The 27,882-nt window shown below is 40.7% G+C and overlaps 1 protein-coding gene across 2 annotated transcripts; it reads right to left on the bottom strand.

The window, feature by feature from the left end:
* Positions 1 to 97: 97 nt before the first annotated feature.
* nectin3b (nectin cell adhesion molecule 3b) lies at positions 98 to 26,152 on the bottom strand. Of its 2 annotated transcripts, XM_063486376.1 has the most exons (8): positions 25,964 to 26,148; positions 19,077 to 19,424; positions 17,998 to 18,297; positions 16,848 to 16,965; positions 16,417 to 16,568; positions 5,467 to 5,611; positions 3,231 to 3,333; positions 98 to 2,914 (listed from the first exon to the last, which is right to left on the bottom strand). In XM_063486376.1, exons 1-8 carry the CDS (start codon positions 26,040 to 26,042, stop codon positions 2,750 to 2,752), a joined length of 1,410 nt encoding a protein of 469 aa, XP_063342446.1. In that variant the 5' UTR covers positions 26,043 to 26,148; the 3' UTR covers positions 98 to 2,749. The 2 variants fall into 2 exon arrangements, with proteins under 2 accessions (XP_063342446.1, XP_063342445.1); XM_063486375.1 differs by lacking the exons at positions 98 to 2,914; positions 3,231 to 3,333; positions 5,467 to 5,611 and adding an exon at positions 10,047 to 14,112 and having other exon boundaries at positions 25,964 to 26,152.
* Between the last annotated feature and the right edge of the window lie 1,730 nt (positions 26,153 to 27,882).

The raw sequence follows: 27,882 nt of genomic DNA, 5'->3' as shown, positions 1-27,882 counted from the left end.
ATTTTTAGTCCATATGTCAGCATTTTCTCCTTGTTTCCCTTCCTTAAGAATGGCTTTTTGACAGCCTCCCCCCACACCCCACCCCCACACCCCACCCCACTGAGACCATTTCTGATGAGGCTTCAGTGAACAGCAGATGGATCAGCTGAAGCAGAGAAAAACTTCCCAAATCAGATCCATTGTTAAATGTCAGTTTTTAAATGAAAAGAAAGTCTGGCTCCTTGGAAGCAAAACATAAAGAAAGGAGTGGTGACTCTTCACTTTTGCACAGTAGTGTTTAATTAATCAATTTTTCTCCACTGCCTAAGCTAACTTTTTTCATAGTGTATATTTCAGCTGGTGTTATAAAGAATGTAACAACACTCAATGAGACATAACGGCGGGAGCAATCACAGCACCAGGACTCTGATAGAGAAACATCTAAATGGAATTAATGCATCATTTATTCCATCGTTTGTAGTTTTGTGCTGTGAAAACGACGTCTGTGCCAAAGGGTTAGTAGTTTTCCACTGTGTAAACAGGCTCGACGGTAAGACTGCAGCCATCCAAGTTTTAATTCTCTCTGACAAGGAGCAGCCAAGGGTCGCATTATGTATTCAGTGATGCACACGCTCTATCGGGGGTTGCGCTGACCCATTTGTCCACTAGGTGTTACCCTAGGAAAGTGTTCGCTAGAGCCCGTAACACGAGGACTGATCTAAACAAATCACTGATTTCTTTCAAACATCTCCACCCTCACTGTGGTGTCATTACAACGTGAGCTCTGGCTTTTCACAGCACAAACACCACATCATTGACTCACGGTAATAATAAGAGCTTTTCTCTTTGATGTGGGCGTCACAGTAATTGCAATGTGACTGTGACCTTGAGATGATTTTTATTTCCCTTAAAAAAAAATAAAACCGAACTCTCTTCGTCACTACAAACTCTTTTTCAAATCTTCAAGGACTTCTTCTCTTGTTTCCCCGTGTCGTGACTCAGAGCTTCCATCTCTCAGAGTGTTTACTTTAAAAAGGTCACTGAACACCCTCATCTGGAGCGTTCTGTCTTCACACAGCAATTCAGTAGACTCTTTCTTCTATTCCTATAGCTTTTCAAGTGGTTTTGATATGTTTCCAACTGAGAACACACTTGGCAACAATATGCACTTTTAATACATACGTCAGTCAAGAAAATAGCTCAAAACCATCTAGTCACAGTGGAGGAATGTGAGCACTACAGCATACACATATCAGCAGGGAATCCCCTCCCCCCTGCCAAATGTTATAATGGCACTTTAAAAATATTCGTTCTCTGGCTCCTCACAATAATAATCCGACACTATATATCCTACAGGAGTATGAACTATGTAATCTATTTTAGTTTAACAAAAATAATGCAAGCATCTTTCTTCAGTGCACATAAAACCAAAAAACAGTAATCTGTACTGTTGCATATTGTCGTTTCCCTGATTTGTGGTAGGTTAAGTCTCCACAGGATTACAAATCTACATGTTTTGTTCCCAAAAAAAGAACAGCATCATAACATTACAACCACACATCACAGGACTGCGACAGAAGTACTTTAATCCCTTTATGTCTGTGTTGCAGCTAGAATATTTAGTCTCACTGGACCTCACAGTTTGGTCTGGTGATGTAACTGAGAATATGGATTTATGCTCTCCAACATGAAAAAACTCTGACATTAATCTAGTCTCTAACCACTTTTACTCATGTATAGAGCATATAAACTGATGCAGGCAGAAGATATTGTTAGTTCTGCCAAAGCACTTCGGTACCCTAAGTGATACACACTGAGAACTTATAACAAAAGGTAATTAAATGAATAGTTTTTTGTGAAATGCCCTTTTCCCCCTACTATTTCTAATTTTGTGCTAAGCTAAGCTAACAGACTGCTGGCTATAGCTACATATTTACTGTATAGACAAAAGTGTGTCACCATAGACTGTATATGAAAGATGGATGTAGCTTTTGCGTTGGAGGAGTGTCTTTAGGAGTGCCTTATTTTTATTTCTAAGAAAAATGAGAGCCACATATGAGGATATTCCTTTAAAATTTCGATCGAACAGTAGCAGTATAATATCCTCATAAGTGGATATCAGGCCCTTGTAGAGCAAAATTTAGTATTTTGGTCTAAATAACCCAAAATGCGATGTCCACATATGTGGACGCCAGGTCCTAGGAGGTTAAAAATGCTTTTTAAAAGCCAGCAAGAAGGCGTCGCCTGTGATTTCAAAAGAAATCCGGTTTCATAAAAGTCTATGGGAAAGCAGCTGCTGAGCCCTCAGTGAACACTTATCTGATGAGTTTTTAGGCTCTACTTTTCAATCTATGATGATACAAAATAATGTTGTTTTTGTACATTTTAGTCCCCATTTGTATGAAAAATAAACGCTTTAATGTGAGCCTACTTTGTGACTGACAGGTTTCTACTGTATGAGCTTGCAGTGTCCCTCAGCTTTACATTCAGATCTGCCTGCAACTGTGAGATTTGGTTTAAAGGAGCTAACATGACAATGTCCATCTTCTTTGTACAGTCTACGGGTGACAGCCAGCGTATAGCAGAAAAGATTTATGTTTTAAGAAGAAAAAAAAAAAGCCTGCAAATAGAGAGACACTTTCCTCATACACTACCACCCACTTCCTTCTCTGGACTGATGGCTCTGTGAATCAGGTGAAGCCTATAAGCTCACTGCTGCTCAGGCAGAGTGACTGCCGGGTGATTGGTGGACTGTGATTGGAACTGTCCCTCACACGTAGTGTTCACGGTGGTTGATGTACACCTGGTCTGTCCCACTCTGATGACACACCCACTCCAGACGGGAGCGCTGATGGGTGGGGCTTTGGGCTCCCCGCCTTGCTGTGGGTGGGTGCTGCCTCTCCGTGAGCGCGTGCCTGTGCTCCGCCCTGCGAGTCTGTAGATTAAAAGCAAGAAAACCAAATCATCACCTAGATCATCTTCTATCATCGTCACCCTTTAGGCCTCTATAATGTGTGAGATTCCAAAAAAAGGACAGGGAAATAAAAAATTTAACTCTCCAACATATTAAATTAATAAAGCCAAAGAGCCTCCTGCTTAATAAAAACAGATTATGACATGAGTTAGCTCGTTGTTACTGCTGCTTGTTGTGACTCAGTGCGCTTCATTCAGTGTTAATAATTGTGGTGTAGAGCTGTCATGATTCACATACGTGACTTTCAGCTGGTTGTAAAAAAAAGTGGGGGTTTTACCTGACACAGCCAGGCCACTTGTGATGCGTGGACTCCCAGAGGAACAGCCGGTGCTCTCTCGGAGTAGGGAGGAGGAGGCTTGTGTGTCGGAGGAAGGTCAATCCTTCAGAGGAAGAAAAAGGGGAAGAAGAAATGGCAATGGAGACAAATTTCAGAGTGGAAAAACACTGTACTCACAAAGAAACAGAATAAAACGATCAGCGATAGATAAAATCGGTACAAAATCAATTTTCTGGATCAAATTTGAAGGGCAGCCACTATAACGAGTTCCTTCTGAGGCATATTGATGTTGTTTATGGTATCCTGCGATAAACTTTGAGATGGATTCACAACAGAAGAGGCAGCAAAATAAACTTGATGTGCAGAGCTTTAAAGATGTGAGAATTTTTTAGGCGGAGACGATGAAAAACAGACGCTCTGTGGAAAACATCGGAGCCTACAGAGGCCCTGAGGTGCAAAACACAACAACACAAAGGCACAAGATTTCAGAAAACATGGGAGAAAACAACAACAACAACAAAACAAAAACAAACAAACAAAAATCACAAAATGATGATGCACTTTTTCTCCTTTTGCCGTGGTTGTGTTTGTCTTGTGTGTTTCGTCAAATAGTTTTTATTATTTGCACCTGAGGGCCACCGTACAGATACTGCATGTCTGAAACTTGAAACTCTCTTTTTATTTTTAAATGCATCTTGCAAGTCCTGCAGTTTAATAGTTCTGGACAGGGTATTCCTTGAGACGCTGGAATCCATTATTACAGATGATTAAATGAAGATGGCTCAGTGTACATGACAGCAGGTGTATGAAAGTGATGGACTTCCACGCGGACGAGTAAATTAGAACATTTTCTGACAGCTGTTCCTCTAAACCCCTGCAAGACGCTGAAGTCAGACTCGCTCCCTCACTGGCTGAAATCCCCCTGCCCTGCTAAACTGAAGCTTAAGAACAAACCTCAGCCATTCACAATACAGCGTCATGACAGGCATCGATTTTCTAACACTGTGTGCCACTTAATGCCGAGTCTCTCTTTCATATTTGGGATTTGAAGTGACCGATTACAGTCAGAGCTTCTCATTGACCCGCCGTCTTACTCTCATGTCTGTGTGTGATGAAGGAGGTGATGAAGCCTGCGTTCACCCTCCTCCTCCCCCTACCAACGCCTTGTTCCACTGGGACTCCCAGCCACGGTCACACTTAAGATGCTAAGTTTGTCGTGGCATTGACCAGCCTGACACACGGGCTACATACATTGAACCTGCACCCAGAGGCTGATGGGTTGTTCGTTATTCAAGCCGCACCTTTGAGGCGCAGTTGGGAGCATGTACACTAGATTTCTTCTGATGACGCAGTCGCCGAAATTAGGATGTAAATGTTTACATGGGAGAATAAAATCGGATTGAGGGAACAAATGACTGAGTGTTCTTATTTAGGACGATGACAGAACGCATACTTGTGTCCTGGTAATTACTGCCACTTTTTCCGTATGTCACTGACATATTTGCAGTGGATATAAAACCACTAGTATTAAACAGACTGCAGGATTGCTACTGCGTTTAGCCCTTATAGCTGCCTAACTTGAGAAATACTTGGACTGGAGTGTTCATGCTGAATCATACACTAACAGGGATGGATGAGAGGATCAGCCTGCAACCTTGCAGATATGCTCCACAGGTACACGGCAATGTTTCTTATATAAGCGGTATTAGGCTTGTGAGCACTGCTGGACACATTAAACATACCTTTTGAGGTGCTATATGAACTTCAAAGTCAAAAATAGTGTTAATCAAAACCTCCCAGGCTTCATCTCTGTCCACAAAAAACATGTATATGATGCTGCTCAGATCTGTTTTCTTAGAGTATAAAAAACAAAGAAGGCACACACACAAAGATTTTAATGTTGGTCATGGGACTCTGGCAGAGGGTGACCCAGCTCCTCCTGTAAATAATTTAACCTCAGAGTTATTCTTCTTTGCTCTAACATTAACATGAGTGCTGGTGCACTGTACAAAATAGGACAAGGGCTTGCTGCCAAGACAGCAATTATCCGCCACCCCTCAACCTTGTCCCGCAGACTCCCTGCTCCAGGGCGCGCACCGCTGCAGCATTCTCCACAGCAGGAAGGAGCAACTCCCTGAACCCACCGGTGGGCTCCCATCACCTCACACTGTATCATGCAATTAATTAACCAGCTGAGCATGTTCTGCATGCGACATGAGTAATTCGGTCCACTTACACTTTGTCTGTGAAGGCCGGTGGTGGGGCTTTGCGAGCGGTGTGGATCACAATGATGAAGACCACGATGAGGAAGAGAGCGAGGACTGCGCCCATCACAGCTCCGGCCACGGTGATGGAGTTTGACCTCTCTGCTTGAGACTGGTCTGAGACAGAGAAACAGAGAACAGTCCAGGATACCACCAACAACACAACGATGACAGATCTCTAACATCCTGGCAGTGAATGAATCAAAGTGTACACACAGTCAGGCGTCGATTCAAAGATTCTCATTCATAGTCCCAATTTACAACTTTTAACCCATAAAGACAATTAGAGTAGAGCAACAGCAGTTTAGACCTAGAGGTAAGGAGAGTAAACTAAGTTGTTCCAGTTTATTTTACTTATCTTATGGAGATAATATTCTGCCCACATTAAAGATCTGACTATAATTAGAAGCACTACTTCTCTACAGTATGAGAGTCCAAACTGCTGCTGTCACTTTGGTTGGTGCTACATTGGGTCAGCCAGAAGACTGCTCAGCTGTGATTGGTTGTCACATGCATCAACTCAATTATCAAACAGTTGTAGAAAAAGAAAAAGAGTCAGGAGAAAAATGTCACTGCTCAAAAAGGAAATCAAAACAAAACAAAAACCCCTCCGACCTACACTTTGCAGGTCGGCACCCCTTTTTGTTTGTTTTTACTTCACTATATTTGATTGAGCTCTAAGTCACGCGCATGCAAAATGTTTGGAGAAACCTACCTGATTAGCCAGGTGTTGCTTTTATTTAGCCACCCAGCAAATTCTTGTTTAAAAGACTACCAGCCATCTCAACAGCTGTGAAGGTTGAAGTTGTCTTTGAAGTAAAGACTGAAATAACAACTTTTGATGCTTTCTGCTTTTTAAATATGGCTGTTTGTCATTTCAGTAATTCAGATATGTTAGGTTTGGGCTGTTGGTGACAACTTACTCTGAAATTTGAGTCGGAAAGTTGAAATTTTGTGATTCCCAAATCTGCCTTGCAAATTTGTATTTATTATATGCTTATTTCTTTATTTATTCACTTTCAAACTGAAACAAGCTTCCTTGGATTTTAAACATGGGTACCACTGTCATTTCTACATGCTGAATATTAAGCAAGTAGGCTAGTGGCGTGGCTAGTATGGGAACAGTTAAGCACACCATAATGCATTTATTGCACTTCTTACAACCCGTCTTGTTAAACAAATAAATTGCATAAATCTGTGACGCACTCCTTTACTACTTTTAGATTTGCACACAATAACAAGCTCCCCAAAACTGACCTTTTTATTGAGCCATTGCACAAACCACAGCTGTGCAATGATCTGATTTTACTTTGTAAAATCAAGTTAAACTGAGGGTTTTAACCCTTTATTGTTCAGTCCAGACTGAAGTATGCTAAAGGACTACTTTGAGAAAGATTATGCATACTGGAAGCATGATCTATGGTCAGTTGAGACATGAATAGAGCTCTTTGGCCACAGAGATAAGAGGGAAGTAAGAGAAGGGTACAACCCAAAGATCACCGTTCCCGCAGTTAAACACGGTGGTGGGAGTATTACACTGTGGGATACATGTCAGTGCGCCGGGAATTGGGACTCTCATCAAGGTGGAAAGATTTTGGAAAGATGTAGAAAGATTAAAGAAACCTGGATGTGTGACAATTTCAAAAGAAAACCTCAAGCAGTCAGCAGCAAAACTGGATCTGGCTAATTAGTTTGTCTTCTAACACAGTGGCCTAATGTCACTCCTGGTGAAGAACTACCTCCAGAGGACCAAAATAAATGTTAATGATTGGTCTGCACAAAGCCCTGACTTAAATGCCATTGAAAATCTGTGGCGTGAACTGAAAACCAAGGTCCATGCCATCAAATCTGGAGGAGGTTGAGAGATTCACCAAAGAAGAATGGGGTGGGAATGCTCAGGACCCATGAGTGTTTGTGGGATGTTGGGATTAGGAGTTTAGCAACACTTGGGAAATACTTTTTAGTTTAGTTTTCATAGGGAAACTAATAATTGTTTCCTCATCTGTATATTTCCCAGCTGCTACAAAGACAGTTTCTCTTTTCAAAAAAAAAAACAAAAACCCACTACTGGCCAAGAAAAAAAAAGTGCTGATACTTTGCTCCCAGTAACCTTTTACTGTGTCCGAGTCTGTACTGGACAGTCCTGTATTATTAGTATTCATGAAAGGGCTTTTGCAGTTTAACTGAGTTATAAAAATGCCATTTAAAAACTCAGTTACTCACTAAAAATTCACTGTCAGGGTTAAAACACTGAATCCATCCGTTGCTTTACCTCAGCCTTGTGTGTGGAACAGTATTATCAAAGTGTTGAATTAGCTTTGTTAGAACATATGCTCCATGCTGTCCACAGAGGGGATTAAGGATTAATTGTGATTAGGATGCATTAAACTCACAAAACAGCAAGCTTTGGCAAATCAGCAGTAATGTATAAAACCAAATGTAGGACACTAAAGGAACTGAAGGACAAAAGGTGACAGAGGAGGCATAAGCATAATGGTCAATTCCCCTTGATTTAGCTCTTGAGAAAAAAAAAAAGAAGAAAAAAAAAATCAATGTGCTGAGATGAGAAATCTAAATAACAGTTCAATTATGATGCATATTGAACAAGCTGGGATTTCTGAGCTCACCCCCGAAAGTCACTTCTTCCGCCTCCTCCATTCCTGCCGTCCTCTAACGGTTAATAACCATTCGATTACCTTTGATGGCTGCTGAACTATGTCAAGGGCCTCTTGAGTTGATCAAAACGCCTTTAAAAATGTAGTTCATCAAGCCGGCTGCTTTAATGCCTTGTGACAGACATTTTCAGGGGACCTGCACATGGTGGCTGCTTTAAAGCCACAACGCATGGAGCAGCTGTAGGAGTTCATTAACAGAGGTAGTGTTTCGTGCATGCTTCTAGCTAAGAAATATCGAGACAAATTGTACTCAGAAACAATCCTGCATGTTCCGTCCTGACATTTTCTCCTCATTGTTTTAAATACCATGTATTCTGGGGAGGGGTGGTGGGCCTCGGATTACTGGTGTTAGTGGTGGATCAACTGCCCCACACTGGGATCCGGCTTCAGGCTTTTTACCGTCCCTTCTCGAGTCTCTCCTGCTTCAGCACTTCATCACACAAACAACGCTGCTGTGAATCCAGCAGAAGCACATGCTGATCAGTGAGGTCAGTTTCAGACGGACCCTTTCTGGCCAAAACAGAAGTAAGACAGAGCGAGTTGGCCAAACACCGCCCCCCTTCCCACCGATACTTAAGGCTCAGGGGTCATGCTATTGCCTAGACAACAGATCCCCCTGGGGAGCAGATGCTGGTGTAATAACGATGGGGGGGAGGTTAGAGCAGCATTTCAGTATTTTGAGTTTTTGTGATGGTTACAATGTGATGCCACCTCTGCTGGGGAGTTAATATCTCTCCCCTCACTCACAGTTGTCAGAGCTGCATCCCTCTGCGCTGCCTGAGACGTTCGCTCACTCCTTTGTGTCTTGTGAAAAGTATCCTTGGAAACTGTTGTGTCGCAGGCAGCGAATCCGCTGATCTTCTACACGAGTGTCTCAAACAAATTCAAGCATTGGGGGGTGACATCATTACTGCCACCGAGCTGCTTCCCCATGTGTTTTCACACTGCCCTGTTTCAAGGTCAGGATGAGAAACTGCTGTGATCATGATAAGATCTGTAGGAGACAAGACAGGTCAGCTGATGAAGACTTTTATGGCAAGAGCGTCTTGAGGACCTAGAGTGCCAGCGCAACACTGAGTCACACTTGTACATGTCCTTATAAGCCAGAAGAGCTCTCTGTAGTGCTGCAGGGAGTAATGGGCCATTTTCAGTCTGTCTGCACGAGCTGTCACAACAGCACAGCCCAGCTCTGAGCTCCACGCAGGCCCCTACTTTCTGTGGCCAGGTAGAGCTCGTAGGACGACAGCCTCCATCAGCAGCTCCAGATGAGCTTGTTGCCATGGGGACAGTCAACGGGCTGGAGAGCAGGGACTTTGGGCCAGTCAGAAACACTCAGCGTTTAATTTTACCAGCTGGTAGACAGTGGGAGAAAGACATGGGGGTGGGAAGGTGGTGGATTTACAAAGGAGAGGTGCTGCAGGGGAGAGCAAGGGCCTTTCTGTCCTGAAACAAAGCAAACTAGGACTATTAATGAGGGAACCTCGAGCACATGAGGTGCTGGGTCTCCCCCAACCACAGGAATACCACTGGAGATCAACTGTTCAGTATTTAACCAGATGGCAAATGTAATAGGGTAACATCCGAAATAAATCTTTGTTATTAAAGTGTAATGAGGATCAGTTGAAGTGAAGGAGGGGAAGGAAAAAAAAAAAGGAATTACATCATTTGTGGTGTCCCACATATGCATACTGGATTTGAGGTGTGTGTGTGTGTGTGTGTGTGTGTAGGGGGGGAGGTTATGCAGCATTATGCGTTACGGCGCTAGAGATGATGTCATTTATAGATGAACAAAGAGGCTGAGACTGAGCAGTCTGAGTAATAGCAAGCTCAGAAACCTCCAGAGAATAAAAGAAAGAAAAAGAATTCACAGGTGCTAAGGTGCTTTATTGAACTTAAGTATCTCAAAGAGATTGACAAAATAATGTTCCACTGCTTTTGATGACATAAATATTTTCCCTCGTTCAAGAAATGTACATTTTCTGTATATACAAAAAACAAAACAACCCACAAAAAAAGAAAAATCCCCTGAAAAACAAAACCAAACAACATGACTGCAAGGTGCTTTTCATTGACAATTTGAGACTGAAGGTAATTATACATTTCTCTGAATAAACAAACAGTGGCTATACAGAAACCAAAACCCCTGACAGAACAGTACAGAGGATGCAAGTAATTTTACATCCAGATGTATTCAAGCTTTGTTTTTTTTTGTTTCTTAATGCCTTTAGGTTTGGAAAAATACTGCGTTTCACTGCCACAAGGGCAGAAAGAGTGAATTTGGCACTACGAATTCCTCCTAAAATACAGAATGCAATGAAAATCAAACCCCAGACGTGACACATCGGGTCATTACATACGCAGGTAAACGATAAGAAACACATTTCTGCTAGATATCTAAGGCACTAGGTGTGTATTTCTCAACAGAAAGTGAAGGGCATTTCTCAAGGTAAGGATATTGATGACTGATCTCTATACAAAATGTCACAGTAAAACTGTACTTCATTAATCCAAGTGCAGGGCTTCAAACTGACGAGCCAAGCAAAAAAAGTCTATCGATCAGAGGAATTTCCGTTTTAGTGCATAGGAGCAAACACAACAAGGGTTTAGGCTACCGTGCTTCCTGTTAGTTTCTGCATTTATGTGAAAGTGACCAGAAGGGCAGACTGAATAGGTGTCAGCAGCGGACCAATACATGTAATTATTCAGTCAAAATGAGGCTACAGGGCTAACAAATTACCAACTGTACATTTCCGTGACACCTCCATTAAAGGGTCATCCAATTTACAAAGACTCTCACATTCTCAATTACAACCTAGCTGTGCAGATTCTCTCCCCCCCCCCCCACTATAAATGCTTTTTCATTTCAACTACTTTCTACCAAGGAAATTAGTGCAAATTAAAACCTTTCACGAAAAGAAAACATGCTCAGTTTTCAGAAGTGTGAACATGATTCAACCTTCAGGAAGTCATAGAAATGTGCACCTTCAGTCTATAAATTACTTCTACTGTACAGCATTCAAAAACAACATGAAACACAGTCAGGGGCCAGAGTCTCAGACTGATAGTTACAGTGGCTCATTATCAAATCTCATGACGACAACTGCAGCCGATCCACTGCACAAAACTCACACCCTGACAGAATTTGTGAAGGTTCATTATAACATAACTAGCTTCGATTTTGACAACTGTTACTCTAATGTTAAAGCATCTTCTCTCCCCCCCCTATTTCGGGCTACAAAACCCCCGTTTACAACAGTGATGCATTAGTCATTTAAGTAAGCTAATCATCAGTTGTTATCTAGTCGGTAATACGAATGTGAGACACTGTCATCGTCATATTTATACATACAAGTTAAACAAAGATTTGGCATCTGGCAGCAAATACTGTATAAGTAACCATACTACTAAAGTTGGCAAGTATTCACATCTAGTGTATATGAAAGAAAAGTCAGATCTCTTCCATGCAGTCTGGTGAACAGGTGCATGTGCCAAAATACTCTAATTTTTACGTTTATACAAAAACCTAAGTTTACCTTTAAATCCATTATAGCTTTGTTTGATTCCTGAACTACTGGGGCTGCAGAGCCCAATGACACTAACACGTACAATGCTTTCTCCGCAGTTTAATCACAGTTCTTGGTATGGCATGTGATTTTTGAGAGTCCTGATTGGCAATAAAATGTGACTGGTTCCAAATGAATAAAACATGTTTTTGGGGAAAAGAAAAATCATAGGGTGTATCATTATTATTTAATAGCTACTCAAAGGATAACTGTGTGTTAAAGATTTAATGATGATGGCAACAAAATATTGTCTCCAACTCCTGTGCTGTGGAGTTTAGTTAAAAGTGCTGATAATCACAGGTGAAAGTGACAACACAGCCATTACAAAAACTACATAACACTTTTTTTTTTTAATTTTATTTTGCGAGTACTAAATGTTTAAATTGTAAATGAAATGGTGAATGTCTGAGCATGCGGCCGCACACTCCAAACAATACATGTCACAGATCTGTGACACAGTCATGTCTTGTTTCTATAGATTACTCAGAGTAGACAAACAGTTCAACATGGTTGAGTGTGGTAGTGTGTACTGGCTGCATGGTTTCTCTGTGCTACAAAATACTAAGAGGCCAGCTTACGGTGGCTCCCATACAGTAGCCTCTTTAAACAATGCCCCTGCTGATGGCGCTCTTGAAATTCCAAGAGTCCTGGTTTAGTGCCAGGCTTAAACTTCTCAAAGAGATCCATTATCATCCGATAGACAACATGATAATGTGGTTAACTAAAGGGAATGTTTAACCTGAAACTCTTCCCAAAAACCAGTAGCTTATATAAGTTCTAATAAAAATGATAAACTAGAGAAATATTTTTCCAGGCTTCAAGGCTTGACCGATATGACAAACCCAGTGTGCTGGCACAGCAGACTGTGCCCCATTCATGTAGCCCTCCTGCCTGCTCTCTCATCACAGGGATAAAAGACGAGCTGAGGACAAGCAGGAGAAACGCTCACAAGGTTTACACAAAATGTGCCAAAACCTTACTGGTCAACTCCTCAAGCTCAGTTCTTCCATTGTGATTTACCTAAGATTTTAGTACAAAACAAAAAAGGTGTGATGACTCAGCAATCCATTACAAAATCCTGCAAAAACAGCAGTCCAATAAATCTTATGACCAAGAGTGTGTTTAGGTAATTAGTCAAAATGGAATTCAGATTTCTCAGGAAGACAAATCCTGTTTTAAACAAACTGATGTATAGCGGCTCAGCTGTGTCTTACTGAAGAAAAATGACCATCTGAATTTTATGGATTTACCTGCAATAACTACATGACATCATCTAATTGCACTAAGAGGCCAGAGTTCATTTAAACAAATGAGTATAAGCAACATGAACACAAAATGCAGAGTTTGTGAAAAAAAACTCTCTCAGACAATCGTGCGTGATCTTAAAGCCACCGGGGCTTCTGCTCAGTAACACATTAGTTATGCTCAATCAGGTGTAGCAGTCCATGTTGTAAGGCAGAGACAACACATACATCGGCTCTTTTGTTAGTCCGCACATGCACCGTCCACAGGCTGCCCACACTCAAAACAGAAACGTATACATTACATCTCAAGTGTCGTCCAGGACGCTTGAAAAAAAAACACGGAAACTACAAAACACACATTAGAGATGCTGTGTGCATACAGAAGAAAATAATGTGTTTCCCCCTAATTTGATAAACAAAACTTTCCAACTCATGTTGCATTTTTTCGTTCCTGCAGAACTAGGTACCTTGTCAAACATACCACTCCCTGCGTGAAATGACTGAGCCATCTTTATGAGATACATAATCACCGTCGGGCCCGCTATCGTAGCAGTCATCTGACATATAGGGGGAGCCGTTTCCCTGTAGTTTGGGTGAATGAGGGTATCTGACACATCTGGCCTGCTGTGGACTAGAATACTGTGTGTGTTCATGATGGTGATTCTGTTGATGACTGTGGCGCCTGCTCTCCCTCATTGCCCTAGTGTACCCATTAACAGGATACTCTTCTCCGTTATAGTCACTATGGTGGCGGCGATCCCGCTCCTGCTTCAGCTGGCGGTCGCCCCACTCCTCTCGATCATGGTCCCGATGCTGAGATCTGCTGCCAGCTTTGGTAGGATGGAGTTCGTGCTGAGTGGGAGCTTTCTGGAGATCATTTGGGCCCAGGTACTGCTTGGTGTAGTAGTTCCCATGAAAGGTCTGCTGCTTCCGTAGGTAACACACGCCAACCAGAGACAGCAGCAGCAAGAGGAATAAGGCCCCTCCCACGGCCCCACCCACTATGGAACCAAGATTACTTTCGGGAAGGGCTTCAAGTGTGGGGGAGCTCAGAAGGACGTGGCCCTTATCCACAAAAGTGGAGGAGAAGCCAGTTAGGACAGGAGTGGTAATGGTGGAAGGCATGGTGGGAGGATCTAATGGAAGGAAGGAGGGTGAGAGGGGGATAAAGGGTGAAAGACAGAAGCAGAATGTCAATGCCAACTACATTTTGCTAAGACGGAAGAGGTTGACTAAAACATCTAAAACTATAGCAGCATCAGGTTTGCAAATTCCCACTGTTACAGATTAGTAAGTAAATATAAAATTGTATCACAGAGAACAATGGGCTCACCAATTAGATGATGGATTAATGAGAAAAGTTGGATCTAAAAACCTGTCCTAATCACTATATCCTCACTATGTGTATCGTTAAGCATACTCTGATTTTCAGTAATGTCTTTCCAGATGCTCTTAACAATAAAAGCATACTCTCTGCCAACATGGACAGCCGACTAGTCATTCTTACTATGCTTATTTGAAAAATGAGTGCATTGTAGAGTTAATTCTGCATGGTTGAGTATGCTTTGTTTCTTTGACCGCACAAAAACAGGAATGCACACAGATGTCCAGCAATGTCACCACCACACTGCACTGTGTTTCTATGTGGTGTAGTATGCTGTGCTTACATACTCCATTCCACTTGAAATGGAGTTTATTGGGATTGAGTTTACTGTACCTAAGAGTTAGTTTGGATGTACCCAAAAATCATAGCACTAGATCTCTGTAAAGTTCAACCAGACACCAGAAGATAACAGCTATTCTCTTGTGATCAAAAAAGGAAAAAAGCAGGTGACAGTGATAGCAGACCTGACATGGCTCAAACTGTTACTTAAAATCTTTAAGTTAATGCGCATTCTTTTACTTTGGGCAAATCAGGCCATGCCATGTGTTCAACACTTTGTTTTTCATAGGCTACAACTTGTGGGGGTTTTTTGCTAAAGAAAAAAACCCTATTGAAAACACTTTTATGGATTTATCTATATCATAAATCAAAGTCTTTAGAAACTGTCTAAAAGGATCAGGTCATGTTTTCAGTTACTTTTGTATTTATTTAAACTAAAAACAAAACAAAAAAAAAAAAACAAAAAAAAAAAATGACAACAGGCTTTGTACTGTCCCCTCAACCAATTTGTAACTTCAAAGTATTTGCACATGCTGATGCCAGCTCAGCACATTTTCTACATGGAGAGAAACAAGTGACTTGACTACATGATAAGAAACACCAAACAGTACCAGTGATGTCCTTAAAATTCTACAGTCTGTAGGGGTTATCAGTTTTAAAAATGGTATAAGCAGATTATTTTGGGTATATGCATCATATGTTTTAAATGATCAAGAACATACATTTAAGACCCCACTTTTCAAGTATAAACTTTCACTATTCCATGAATAGAACACCAACCTTAAAATGTAATGGATTAGTGGTTTTATCCACAAACAGACAAGCCAAAGGCTATAATCATAAGAAGCTAGAGTAATGGAAAGAATCTGAGTCTAAAAGCTTTAATGGTGCTGCAAAATTGCTCTGCCACTTTAACCCTGGTGCCAGGCCAGATGTGAGGCAAAGATTCACATCTGAAAGAGCAAACACATGAACCCGGAGGTCTGTGGTCTCCAAGTATGTGAAATGTACAACTCCATGCAGAGTGAACTGATGAGTACACCCACAACACGACACACACACGCACAATGGAGGGTACACCAACATGCATAAGCTTGTGAACACCCGTACAGGTCTCTCAAAGGAAAATGAAATATGAATGATAAATAATAAATAGGAGTTGAAAAGAACTAGTTAATGTTTTATGAATCTGGGACATCATCTCACAGTGAGGCTGCAGGCTTTTGCCTCTCACTGCATGACACATGCAGGAATAAAAGAAACACAGAAAGGAGGCGAGAGGGTGATGAAAAAGGAAATCACATCATAATCAGAACTTCATTCAGAAAGAGAGCTTCCACTGGCAAGAAAGATTTTGTGAAACCAAAGGAACATGCTCATCATTCACAACAGAGAGACACGACGCACTCAGATGCCAAGCCAGCAGGACAGAGCAGAGGCAGCGCACTGTGGTCTGAAGAGGCCAAAATTATTTGCAGCTGTTTGGCCCAGGAACTCTCTTTTGAACATCTGGAGGCATAATGTTAATCAAGCCTAATAAGCATGCAATTAAGACCAAATGTAATAATATCAGTATGAACACAGTGTACCATGGGTGATTACTTGATAAACTGTCAGTATGTACAGAACGAGCGAGAGTGATAGTGTCACATTTCAGTTTGAAGGACAACGACACAGGCACCGATACCCTCTATGACGTGCAAACACGCACAATGCTTCCTAAGGGAAGAGAAGGCAATAGGAGTCAGCTTTGTTCTGGTGTGTATACTCTGCTCACCTTGTATGAGAATACGCACATCCCGACTGCGGAGGTTGATGTCATTGGCAACCTCACACCTGTAAACGCCAGAGTCATTCCGCTGGAGGGGACGCAGGAAAAGCAAAGTGCTGTTTATTATTTCCACCCCTTCAGGCATCTCTCTGTCCAACCTGTGACACACAAGAGACAGAAACGTTAAGACACGCAGAGGGACACACAATTGATTGGGACATTTCATGAGGAAAGCATAATAAATTATCATTTAAAAAATTATTTCAAGGATGTCAAAAACTTAATTTTACTGTTTATTTTATATCAAATGTAAAGCTCTATCTTACTAAAATATCAGAGTATAATTCAACCTAGCTCGATCAGCATTTGGGCTGGTGGGTCAATTTCAATCCCAGACAAACCGTGAACGTTACACACAGACATACGGATACTCATACCTGATCCATCTGAAGTGATGAGCTGGCGGGTTTGCGTTGGCTTTGCACGTCATTTGAACATTTTCCCGGCCTACGTACCAGTCTCCATCATACCCAACGACGGAGATATCAGGAGCAACTGAAGAGAGAGAAAAGCAATTATGTGACATGACCACAAAATGGCAAGACACAGTAAATGGCCTTAGAGAACAGTGCTCCAAGTACAACCATTTTCCTAGTTTGTCTGAAGCATTATAGTGAGTCTGAGGTCAGTAATGGGCTAAAGACATAAGCTTGCAAATATGCACTAAGATGCTAGATAATCTATAAACATAATCTGCAGAGAGAAGCAAACATTCATGAGTGCTTGTATATTGCAGCGTTTTTCACAATCCTAAAAGAACCATCAACACTACACAACTGCAACCATGAAACAGTGTCCCCCCCATTTTTACCGGTTTACCATTTTCATTTGCACATTCATTATGAAAATAATGTAACTGAAATATTGTGTTGACATTGCGCAAATCTATTCATTAAGGTGCTCACAAGGTTTCTGAGAAGTCATCTGCACCACCCTGGCTCTTCTGCTGGTATGCATTTGTTTCACACAAATATACTATTACAAAGTAAAAGATTTTGTTACATGGAAAAATTGTTGCCACATTTTTTCCACTGTTGCATTCAGTGAATAAGCAGAAAATCCTTTATAGTTACCATATGTCACAAAGCAGTAAATCAGAGCAAAGAAAAAAAAAAAGTATCTGTCAAACAAAGACTTTGGAGGTGGTCACTTTACTCTTTTCATAAGTTGGTAGCACATGTTACGTAGCGAAATAGCTGTACTACGCTGAGTACATTTACTGTGGCATCTATGGGATTTGACTGGAAGACAACACTTTCTAGACAACCAATATTAAAACATAATCAGCTGACCTTTTTGGAGTTTGTTTGTGTTTTTTTTAAATTTTTATTTAGTGAAGCTGTGACACCACAAGTGCAATGGGTAACTGGTTAAATGATTATTGCAATCTTACAGCACAAAATCTTCTGTAAACTTTAACTTACTAACTCTGGCAGGAACAGAATTATTAAACACATTCTTTACATATTTATTATTCTTTCAGTTTTTAATTTGTTAGCCCACACCAATCACTCACAAGGCACTTACACTGCACATTGAGCTGGTAGGGGATCCTGAAGTCATTCTGCAGAGCTGGGTGGCGGACCACGCAAGTGAGTGTATTGCCCTGAACATGACGTGTAGGCTGCCAGATGTAACGCACTTGTGTGCTGGTAGTACCATTGGGTTCATCAAATAGCTGCACCTCTGACTGGCCAAAAAGGTTGGACTCCCAGGACACTTCAGCAGGTGGTCTGGCTCGCTCAGCGATGCAAGTAGCGACCACAGTTTCATTGCCACCATCAATCAGTGCAGTTGAACCAGCAGACACGTAAACCTTCGGCTCCACTGTTATTAACAGAGTGAAAACAGAATCAGCAGAGACAACAGTAAAGACTTTGAGGTTGCTTTACTGAGTTTCAAATGTTTACAGTACACTGATATTTTTCCTGCATTATTAATTGCAATTTATTCCTTTTTGTCCAAGTTAATGTTAGCAGCTAGACCTGTGATCTGTTCTGTGAAAACAAAGAACACACTAGGCATCGAGATCACAGAGTAACTAATTATATGACTCTCAAAAGACCGCAATTCTGCAATGTGTGATATATTGGAGGACGATCTATGATGATCCTGTGGATTTCTGTTTTACGTTTGTTGGCTTCTATTCACTTCACTATAATAACGGCAACAGCAAACATACATAAAGTACTATTCTGTTAAATAATATCACAAGACATGACAATTTGTTTTATATATGCAACACAAAACTAGAAACACAGGATTTAACCTGCACATAAAAGCTTTCTATGCAAGCATCAGGAGTAGATGCTGACTAAATTTGTTTTTTCTGTCTTTTTCTGGACCTTTTCAGTGTATTCAATGCATGATTGCACATTTTGTAGAGTACAGCATGTGTTCACGCACGAGGGAGGACACATTGAACATTTTAACACAAAAGAGCATAAATATTAAAGAACAAAAAACAAACTTTCCTCCCAAAAAGATTTGGACAGAAACATAAAAACTGAATAATTGATCTAATTATTTTATCTCTACCAAAAACCACCTAAAGGAAAGCCAGTGTTTTCTCAAGAAAAGTACATCAAATGAAGACACACACTTACCAAGTACACTGACTGTGGTGGATGCTTGAGTATTTCCCAGAGGAAATGTGGCTACCTTACAGGTATAGATCCCGACATCAGCAAAGCCCACGTTTTCCAGTACGATGGTGGCATCATGGGAGGAGGGTGAGCGGAAATACAAACGATGGATGAATTCTGGAGGGATGGAGGTGCCAAACTCCGGGTTGTACACAGCCACTGTGACAGAGCCTGAAGGCAGACGGCGCTCCCAGGAACTCTGAGTAAGAGTAAGGTTTGTGCCAACCTCCACCCTGCATTCTAATGTCACATTCTTCCCCAGCACGGCACTCACTCTTTTAGGCACCACCACCTGGCTGCACCACACACCTGCCAAAGAGACACACAAAATAACACTGATATACAAATCACCTTGTTAATTTGTAAACAAGGATTTAACTAAACATTTTAGCTATTAATAACTATTTTTGTGTTGTTTTTGAATTCTTAACTGGCGAAACTTCAAGCAACTAAAGACGGAAAAACAAACGAGTACAGAATCCAGAGCCATTGTGCTCAAACTATGTGGGAATTCAAAAATACTATCATACCTCCATTGAGAAGAGGGTATTTCTGGTGTTAATTCTGGCTTTACTAGTTAAAAAAAAAAATCAATTTAATATCTATACAGAACTATCTGACATCTGTGGGTATCAGACTAGAATCCAAACTTGATCCTACCACAGCAGACACTCGGATCTTCAACAAATAATACAGTTTACTGTGTGATTCAGTGTTCCCATTGATGAGTTTGTTTTGTCTCTACAGTGTTCCTCCTCCTGACCTGAATTCAGGACTTCAAAGCAGGCTGCCTGTATGCGTTTTGTCCAAATATAACTAACCCATGCACTCTGTCACCTGCGCTTGTCAGAAATGTGGCATGTCTTGAAAGCAGGAGCTCAGTGTTGTGGAAGGTCAAAGAGATATGAAGACAACAGACTGCGACCGGGCAGGGAGAGAAGGAGGGAAAAAAAGAAGGGGAAAAAAAAAAAAAAAAAAAAAAAAAAAAAAACGGTGAAGGGAAGAGATATGCTAACATGATGACATCATCGATGAGAGAACAGAAAGCTGAGCGTGAGGAAAAGCAAGAGCGAAGTCATATAAAACACAGGGGAAGGAAATGCACCATCAGGATTCCTGTACAAAAAAAGAGGAATTACTGGTTTAAAAAAAAAAAAATAAAAATAAACACAACACTGCAGGACTGCCAATGCCTTCAACTACGCTAATTGCAACAAGCTGCCAGCAGGAAGACATCATCATAAATCAAAACCTGCTGCGCTGCTTGGCAACAGACTTCAAATATTCTATTGTTGTTTTGCCAAAAAATAGCTCCGTCTCCGACCAATCTCCCTCAAAAAGGCCATGTCCGCAAATACTGGCACAGCCCAAGGAATTTTTCCTACCCCTACAGTATGAGAAGCAAATATCTGTTTTCTAATGTTACCGTCACTGGAGCCTTTTGAGTTGTGTAACAACACTGTACTTTTTTATCAGTTTTTCTAATTTTCACTAAAATTTAAGACTCATTTAATTACAGGTTAGTCATTAGGACTTCCAGATGACAGACGACTCTTGTAATCAAAGCTAAGTCGCTTATAATGTGACTTCTTTGTCTCATATACTTTGTCATTATGACATAGAATAATCTACCTTACAAACTGCAGTATAGATTGTTGTGCCCTTAGCGTTTCTTTGTTTGAACTTTTGGCTGAAAACATAGATATGTAGCTATATTCGAGAAACAGGATGACATGTAAAGTAGGGGAACTGACAGGCAATTTAAAAACTTTAATATGCTATGAATGCTCTCCTGTGTTAAAAACAAACAAACAAACAACAGAAAACAAACAAACAGGAAATACAAATTCTTTGGGTCAATAAGATAAACTAGTAGCAATCCAAAGCCATCATTCACACTTTAAACTAGGAAGTGTGTCATCAATGAGAGTTTCTCTTTGGAAACAGAATGGAAAATGAATTTGCTTACACTTTTCCTTTCAATAGTTTTTTTTCCTATATCATCAGAAATATCCTGATATAATTTAGGGCCTATGTCACAGACCCTCGGTTGCAATCAGGTCCACGTGTTGGTTCTTCAGGTGCTAAAATAATGGGTTCTGAAACGTTCTGGCGAGCACTGCTCTGTAGCAACATTTGTGTATCGGCTCGTTTGTCTCCCTGTGTTTATTTCCCTCAAAGTCCAAAATTTTCCAAACAGCGCTCCTTCTGTTTTATTTATCAATCAAAACCATTTGGAGAGACTCTGTGTTTGCCATCTGTTTAACATACTGCTAGTTGACTGGAGAGAATGGAACAAGTCACTTGAAAAGAATCGCACCAAGAGTCAGTGAAAGGGCAGCATGGTGTGTGTGTGTCTGTGTTTGTAATAGACCAAGAAAACCTGCTGGAACTGGTGCATCAATACTCGGGATAAATATAATGGAAAAATACTGGTGACTGCCAGCGCTACCCCTCAGTCTCCTATGTTATCAGTCTCAAAATCCTACGTTTTTCTCAAGTTATCACATCCACAAGATTTCACTGAGATTTAAAATTATCCAAGATCTTTAATAGATGCACTTACTGTATCAATTTGAAAATCCTACATGACTTCGTTCTTGAGTTAACGTATTCACAAGAATTTCAGAAATCTTGACCTTTGACCTTGAGATCGATGTCACTGAGGTTTAAACTCATCTGAGATTTTTATTAGAAAGACCTGTGGCATCAATTTGAAAATTCTGCGTTGCCACGTTCGAGTTATTGCATTCACATACTTGGGTGACGACAATACCTCATCAGCCTTTTATGGCTGACGGGTACAAAATGACATTATCTCATCGAAGCTCAACAAACATTTGTGAATTATTTATCTACTCGTATTAAGAAACTAACAACATTTTCATATTACTTTCAAATATTACTATGATTTAATCATTACCATTAAGCTCATTACATGGAGGTTTGCTGCCATCTGAAGCCAGTTTTCTGTCAAACAATGTTACACTACTCTGGAGAGAGTAAAATGATTTATTAAAAGCATGACTGTAAGCTATGTCTATTCCTTTCTACAAGCATACTGAGCCTATTCACAAATGAAGGCACCACATGTTTATGCAAATAAGAAAAAATTACAAATACAAGATGGATAAGGATGACTGCAAACCAACCATCAGCAGTCGAGCTACTCTAAAACAGGCGTATGCCCTATTTCGCCTAACACACAGTTAACAACTTCCTCAAGGGAGGAAAAGCTGTTCAGAACATAAAAGAATACCCCACAGCAAATGTTTGCTATTCGTTCAGATGCTCAAATTAATTAGAAAGTTCCCCCAAACAGAGCATCTTCGGAACAAGGGAAAGCCATCTAATTGGACACGAGATGCATGTCACCACAACAAGGTTTAGAAATAAATATCAATATTGATTAATACAGTGTGTGAAATGCCAGACTGTAACTACAGTACAGCACACTGTAAACAAACATTTTCCTGGAGTTAAAAGAAAGCTCGTTGTACAAGCTTTTGAATGACTTGACTAAATTGCATGAGTGAAGGCATAGTGAAGGAAGAAAGCAGCACTTTTCCTGCACTGAATGTGTAATGGAGAGGTATAGCGACTGCATTAAATTTTTATTCGTGACATGACGACAACCTTACATAAGTGTGCCCTCGTTTTCTCCAACTCGGAGTAAAAAAAAGAAAAAAAAAAAGTGAAGAGAAAGTCTATCAAATCTTATGTGAAGCCTATCTTCACATAATAGCGATTCCTTCCCTCTCCTTTTGATGCTCTCAGACAGCCAAAAGAAAGTGTTTTTTTAGATCTTGCAATCCTTAAATCCTCAGAAAGAGCAGAATCTTCAGACACTTTCAGTTTGCTTTGCAAATTCAACACAGTCTCTCATTGACACAGAGCAGAAAACAGATTATAGATATCCTGGCATCAAGGACACACTGCTCCCTTGGGACATTCTGCTACTCATTCTCACTTTATTGGGCATTGCATGTGTGGCAGCAACATCTTGGTACAGGACACCATGTCTTGTTAAAAGTGGAAATCACAATATAATAGGTGATGGTTATAGAACCGAAGATGGAGATCCAGTTTTGTAGAGCAGGACAGGAGAGCATTAAACACCTGTTTAATAAGCTGATCTTAACCCATCGTCACATCAACTTCTTACTTCAAATGACTCAGTCTTAAAATGGCTGTCCATCAGTGGTGAATCAGCAAGAGCTATTCAAGTTCAACACTGAGCTAATCTTTGTGTACATGTTGCAGTGTTTTTCTTTTAACTCCAGGAGAACGTTTGGCGTTTTTTTACTTGCGTCTTGTAAAGTTACATTTTTATGTTGCCTGTACAAATCCAACACCACAATCGAAAATAAACAAACAGATAAAACAATGAATGAATATTGAATGTTTCATATTAAACTGAAACCTTGAATATTAAACTTGAAAATGCTGCCTTAAACACCATATTCAAACACATACACATAATAATGGCAGTTGCCTAATAATTATGAGAAGCACTTGGCTCACCCTAAAAAAATAAATAAATAAAAGATAAATAAACAAAGCACAGAAAAACCTATTGTGTGTGCCATTTGAAGTCGAAATTTCTGAATTTCCAGTTAGAATTTTATTTTTGATATACATTTTTTGTGCTTTGAGCCTTTATTGTGATAGGCCAGTGAACAGAAGGCTGGAAAGAAACACCCGGCAGAAGATGGGCAGTACATAACCTCAAGGTTGACTTTGAACCCGGGTTTCTGCATTTGCCTTATGGCATCAACCCACTGGGTATGGCTAGCGATGCATGAATGGCTCTATGTTGCCGTTTTTCCTTGCTTTTTACTACAGGAACATGGTTCAACTCTGGAGTGGTGTCACTCCCATCTCTGATATCCAAGGCAAATGGGACACATCATTAGTCATGGTGAAAACTGCAAAGCATTGCTGCAACTGATGGCTACAGCCGCAGTTCCCACACAATAAAAGTAACTGTTTCAGAATCACAACATGTTGATGACAGCACATTGTTACAAGTTTAAAATTTATGTGACCACTCTGTGATATGCCCACATGCCTCTCTCTGAGGTGCTAAGCTAAGTTTGAGGCCTCCTGTTTGTTCCTGGAAGCTTTGCAGAATAGTTGGCATGATGATTTTGGCTGTTGAACCCAATTATCTGAAGCTCAAGCACAAATTATCTTGATTGTGGGGTGGGGTCCTACCTCAGAATGGGCCTTCAGGGGTGCGACTAGCCCACAGTAAAGGCAAAGAGTCCGTTTTACTGAAATCAGTATATGCCCCATCCATATTCCAGTCACAAAAACATTATTTTTCTCCAAAACTACAAGAAAAACTCTGATTTCCATACATGACTCTTGGTGTATTTTTTCAAACACATAGCACCAGACCTGTTGCTGAACTTGTACTTAACACTTCTGCTACACATGTTGTTGTTATGACATCTATGATAGGTCTGGTTACTTTTTATTTTTATTCATCATATTTTCAGAATTTTGGCATCGACTTCTTGGTAGAGCAAGTTTTCATGACATTTCTAGTCTCTTATGAAAACAGTGTTTATTTCCCTTTAAGGCCTAAACATTATTAGCCATAAATGTATATGCATCTATTTTGCATTCAACAAAGACACAAGGTCAACCTCCTCATTGAAATGTAACGCAGGCTTAGAGTGACTCAGTAAACTCATGTCAGGTCTTTAGAGAGTTATGGAGCTTCACTGGGTTTTGGTGTAGCGTAGGAGACCAGAGCTTTTTTTGGGGGGGGTCTGCTTGCAAAACTACAAGAGAGTCCCTCTACTATTAAACAGGGATATGGTGCTGGTGTGTCCACACAGGTAGCCTACAGTGGCATGTGTACCTGCTTTTTTTTGTTCCCCCCTACTAAGCAGTGTATATATCTAATTTGTTGATGCGTTTAGTCAGTCTCATGGCCCTTTAGATATGGAACGACTGCTGAGTGAAGTAAAGTGCTTGCTCTGATTCACTCTAGCTCGGGATACCTGGCTGCAGCTCATCATTATTCTTGGGCATGACAAAGATTTAATTATAGATGTTCCACTGGAAAAAAAAAAAAAAAGAAGTATATTTTGTTCAGACAGTCTTTAGCATCATACTTGATAAAAGCAGTTTAGAGGCAGGGTTAGAGCTACACTGTCATACTCGTGCTTTTGAGTCAACACTTAGCACAAAGTTGGCGTGCTTCAGGGTGGAGTCAGGAAACTCCCCACTCCCTGATTAAACCATAATGAGCTCAGGCTCCTCTGCAGGCACATGGTAGCTGACCCTCATCCCGACTTGATGATGAGGGGGGCGGGGGGAGTGCTGCGCTAGCATTGTCCTCTCTGGTGACACGACTTGAAGTTCCTCAACATTTCTGCACAAGCAGCTGGCGTGACATACTTCACCACATCATGTTACTTTAACAGAAACTGTTTCGGGAGCTAATATGGCTGCCACTGAGTCTGCAGTGACCTAAGTGTAGGCTGTGTAGCGGACGGTATATCTGACTGACTATCACCGCTCGCGCTCCTCGGCGGTTTCTCGGGACTGTTTCTATGGCAGCCCGGGTTCGCACCAGCATCCGCTGTGGTGGCGCTGGCTAGCTACTACTCCCGAGGCGTCGGAGTGAACTTGTAACCAAGTTTGGGGCTTTAAATGCCACCGGCTAAACTTGCTAGACTTGCGGCTTCAAATAAGCACGCGGCGGCAGCTAGTTTTGCCGACTGAAATTTCTGCGTGATGCGCGAGACACTCACGCAGGCTCCTCACAAAACTTCTCTGTAACGTTGGTAGGACTCCCCAAAAATCACCACACACACAAAATCAGCACTCACCTGTAATACTGAACAAAAGGAGGAATAATGCAACCTTCCTCTGCTGTCTGAAGTAACTCCTTTGAGAAGACGGTAACATTTTCAAAAGCCGTGCAGCCTTCTACCACAGGACCAAAGCGTAGGATGCATGCCAATTTAACAGTATGTGCTGAACAGTGGAACCTCCTCAGCAACAACTCCGAACTGCATGCGGACTGTACCATCTATGATCGTGGAGCGGGGAGACTGGGGGCTCACCTGACAATTGATGTAAATGGTAATTTGTCGAGGTTCGACAGCAACCTCCCCCTAAAGGAATACTCCATTAGTATACACATTACGTCATCTCTGTTGATAACCCGACATATTATATTGATTCATCAAATCACTTCCCCCCTTATGTGTCTTCGCACAGAATAAATAAATAAATAAATAAATCCACATCCTTTACGGCTGCCAAAAATATGAATTCGGTCTACTTTCTTTGTTTCTCAATAGGCACCAGGATTTACAATTAAATTATATCATATTTTAGTTAAAAATAAATTGGTGGAAGGCTTGGCCTTTTAATAATTAAACTTATTTTACATGCAACGTCTTCTACTCTAATTCTTTAACATCGAAATGTAGAAAAAACATTTTTTCTTTATCATGACATATGTGGTCGAACCATTGACTCCAGACATTCACCACCATTTTGAATTTGAGCAACACATTCAACCAATCCTATCAAAATTGGATTACATTTCATACCATTCAACCCTTTAAAAATTCTTATAAGTATTATTTGATATGATTGACAATACTTTCACAAGGCATCTTCCTCCTCCTATCTGTTTTTTCTCTGAAAAAAATACGGTTGAACATGTGATTAAAACATCATAATTCATGTATTAGACCTCCCCCTAAATATATTTGTCGTAATAATGATGATGGAGTACTTTTTAAAAAGGGCATCATATCACAGTGCTGACATCCTGTTCATCAGGGAGTCAGCAAAATGTCAGACAAATATGTGGAAACTTAAATCTCAGCATAGGATTGGAAATCAGCATGCATGGAGTTCAGACTGGCATGGTGAATATACACCTCTGATTTACAAACTGTTACTGGCTCCTTTAAACATATGTAACTCCTGCCGGGTTAAATCATATGATAAAAACATGCCAGACATACAATTCACCATAATGCTGTTTCACTGTGTTTGGAAGTGTAGAGAGACATTAAAATATTTTAGAAAGCAGTAGGTGATGTGAGAAGAGTATTTCAGATCCAGTTAATTTGGTTTTACTTGGTTTGTTTCCAAAAGGAAATAATTATAATAGAAATGAACAAAAACAAATCATTGTCAGTTTACTCAGTGCTAAAAAGATAAGAGCTTTGCTTTGTAAGAACCAAAACAACAGAATAAAATTAACCAAACAAAAATATTTGAAAAGGTTTGGGAACATTCTCGACTTTGTAAATAACTTGGACTTTATCTCAACCATGCAGTATTTGAACCGGTGTTCTTTTTTCATGAACACTTGTTTTGGAAATGTGGATTGCCATGTTTTATTTTAGAGGAGTTTGCTTTTTCATGTCTGTCATTGCTTGTGCTTACAGTCAATTTAGAATCACCAGTTAACCTAACCCCATGCATGTCTTTGAACTGTGGGAGGAACCCTGAGTGCTCAGAGAGAACCCACAGATGCACAGGGGGAACACGCGAACTCCTTAGAGAAAGGCCCCAGGCTGGATTTGACCTTCTTGTGGTGCTAACCACTGCACTAGCATGCTGCCCTGCTTTTTTTTTTTTGTTAAAGAAAATTAAAGATATTATCCAAAAACATCAACCCCAATAACTCTGAGCAAACCTCTGTTTTCCTTTTGAACTGTTATGTAAAAGGTGCTGGTGGCAAAGGCATTCATGCTTGTAATTCACTGGTTATTGGATGGCG

The sequence above is a fragment of the Pelmatolapia mariae genome, linkage group LG10_11 (assembly GCF_036321145.2).
Source record: "Pelmatolapia mariae isolate MD_Pm_ZW linkage group LG10_11, Pm_UMD_F_2, whole genome shotgun sequence".
In the NCBI taxonomy this organism is placed as follows: Eukaryota; Metazoa; Chordata; class Actinopteri; order Cichliformes; family Cichlidae; genus Pelmatolapia; species Pelmatolapia mariae.
This window is presented reverse-complemented; position numbering and strand designations above follow the sequence as displayed.

What these genes read in the sequence shown, in the direction of transcription:
- nectin3b (XM_063486375.1), bottom strand. Translation starts at nt 26,042, where the DNA reads ATGTTACCGTCTTCTCAAAGGAGTTACTTCAGACAGCAGAGGAAGGTT. An exon ending in CCTTTTGTTCAGTATTACAG is followed by an intron (nt 19,425 to 25,963) that starts GTGAGTGCTGAT and finishes TCTCTTTGGCAG; the next exon opens with GTGTGTGGTGCAGCCAGGTG. An exon ending in CATCACTTCAGATGGATCAG is followed by an intron (nt 16,569 to 16,847) that starts GTATGAGTATCC and finishes TGTGTGTCACAG; the next exon opens with GTTGGACAGAGAGATGCCTG.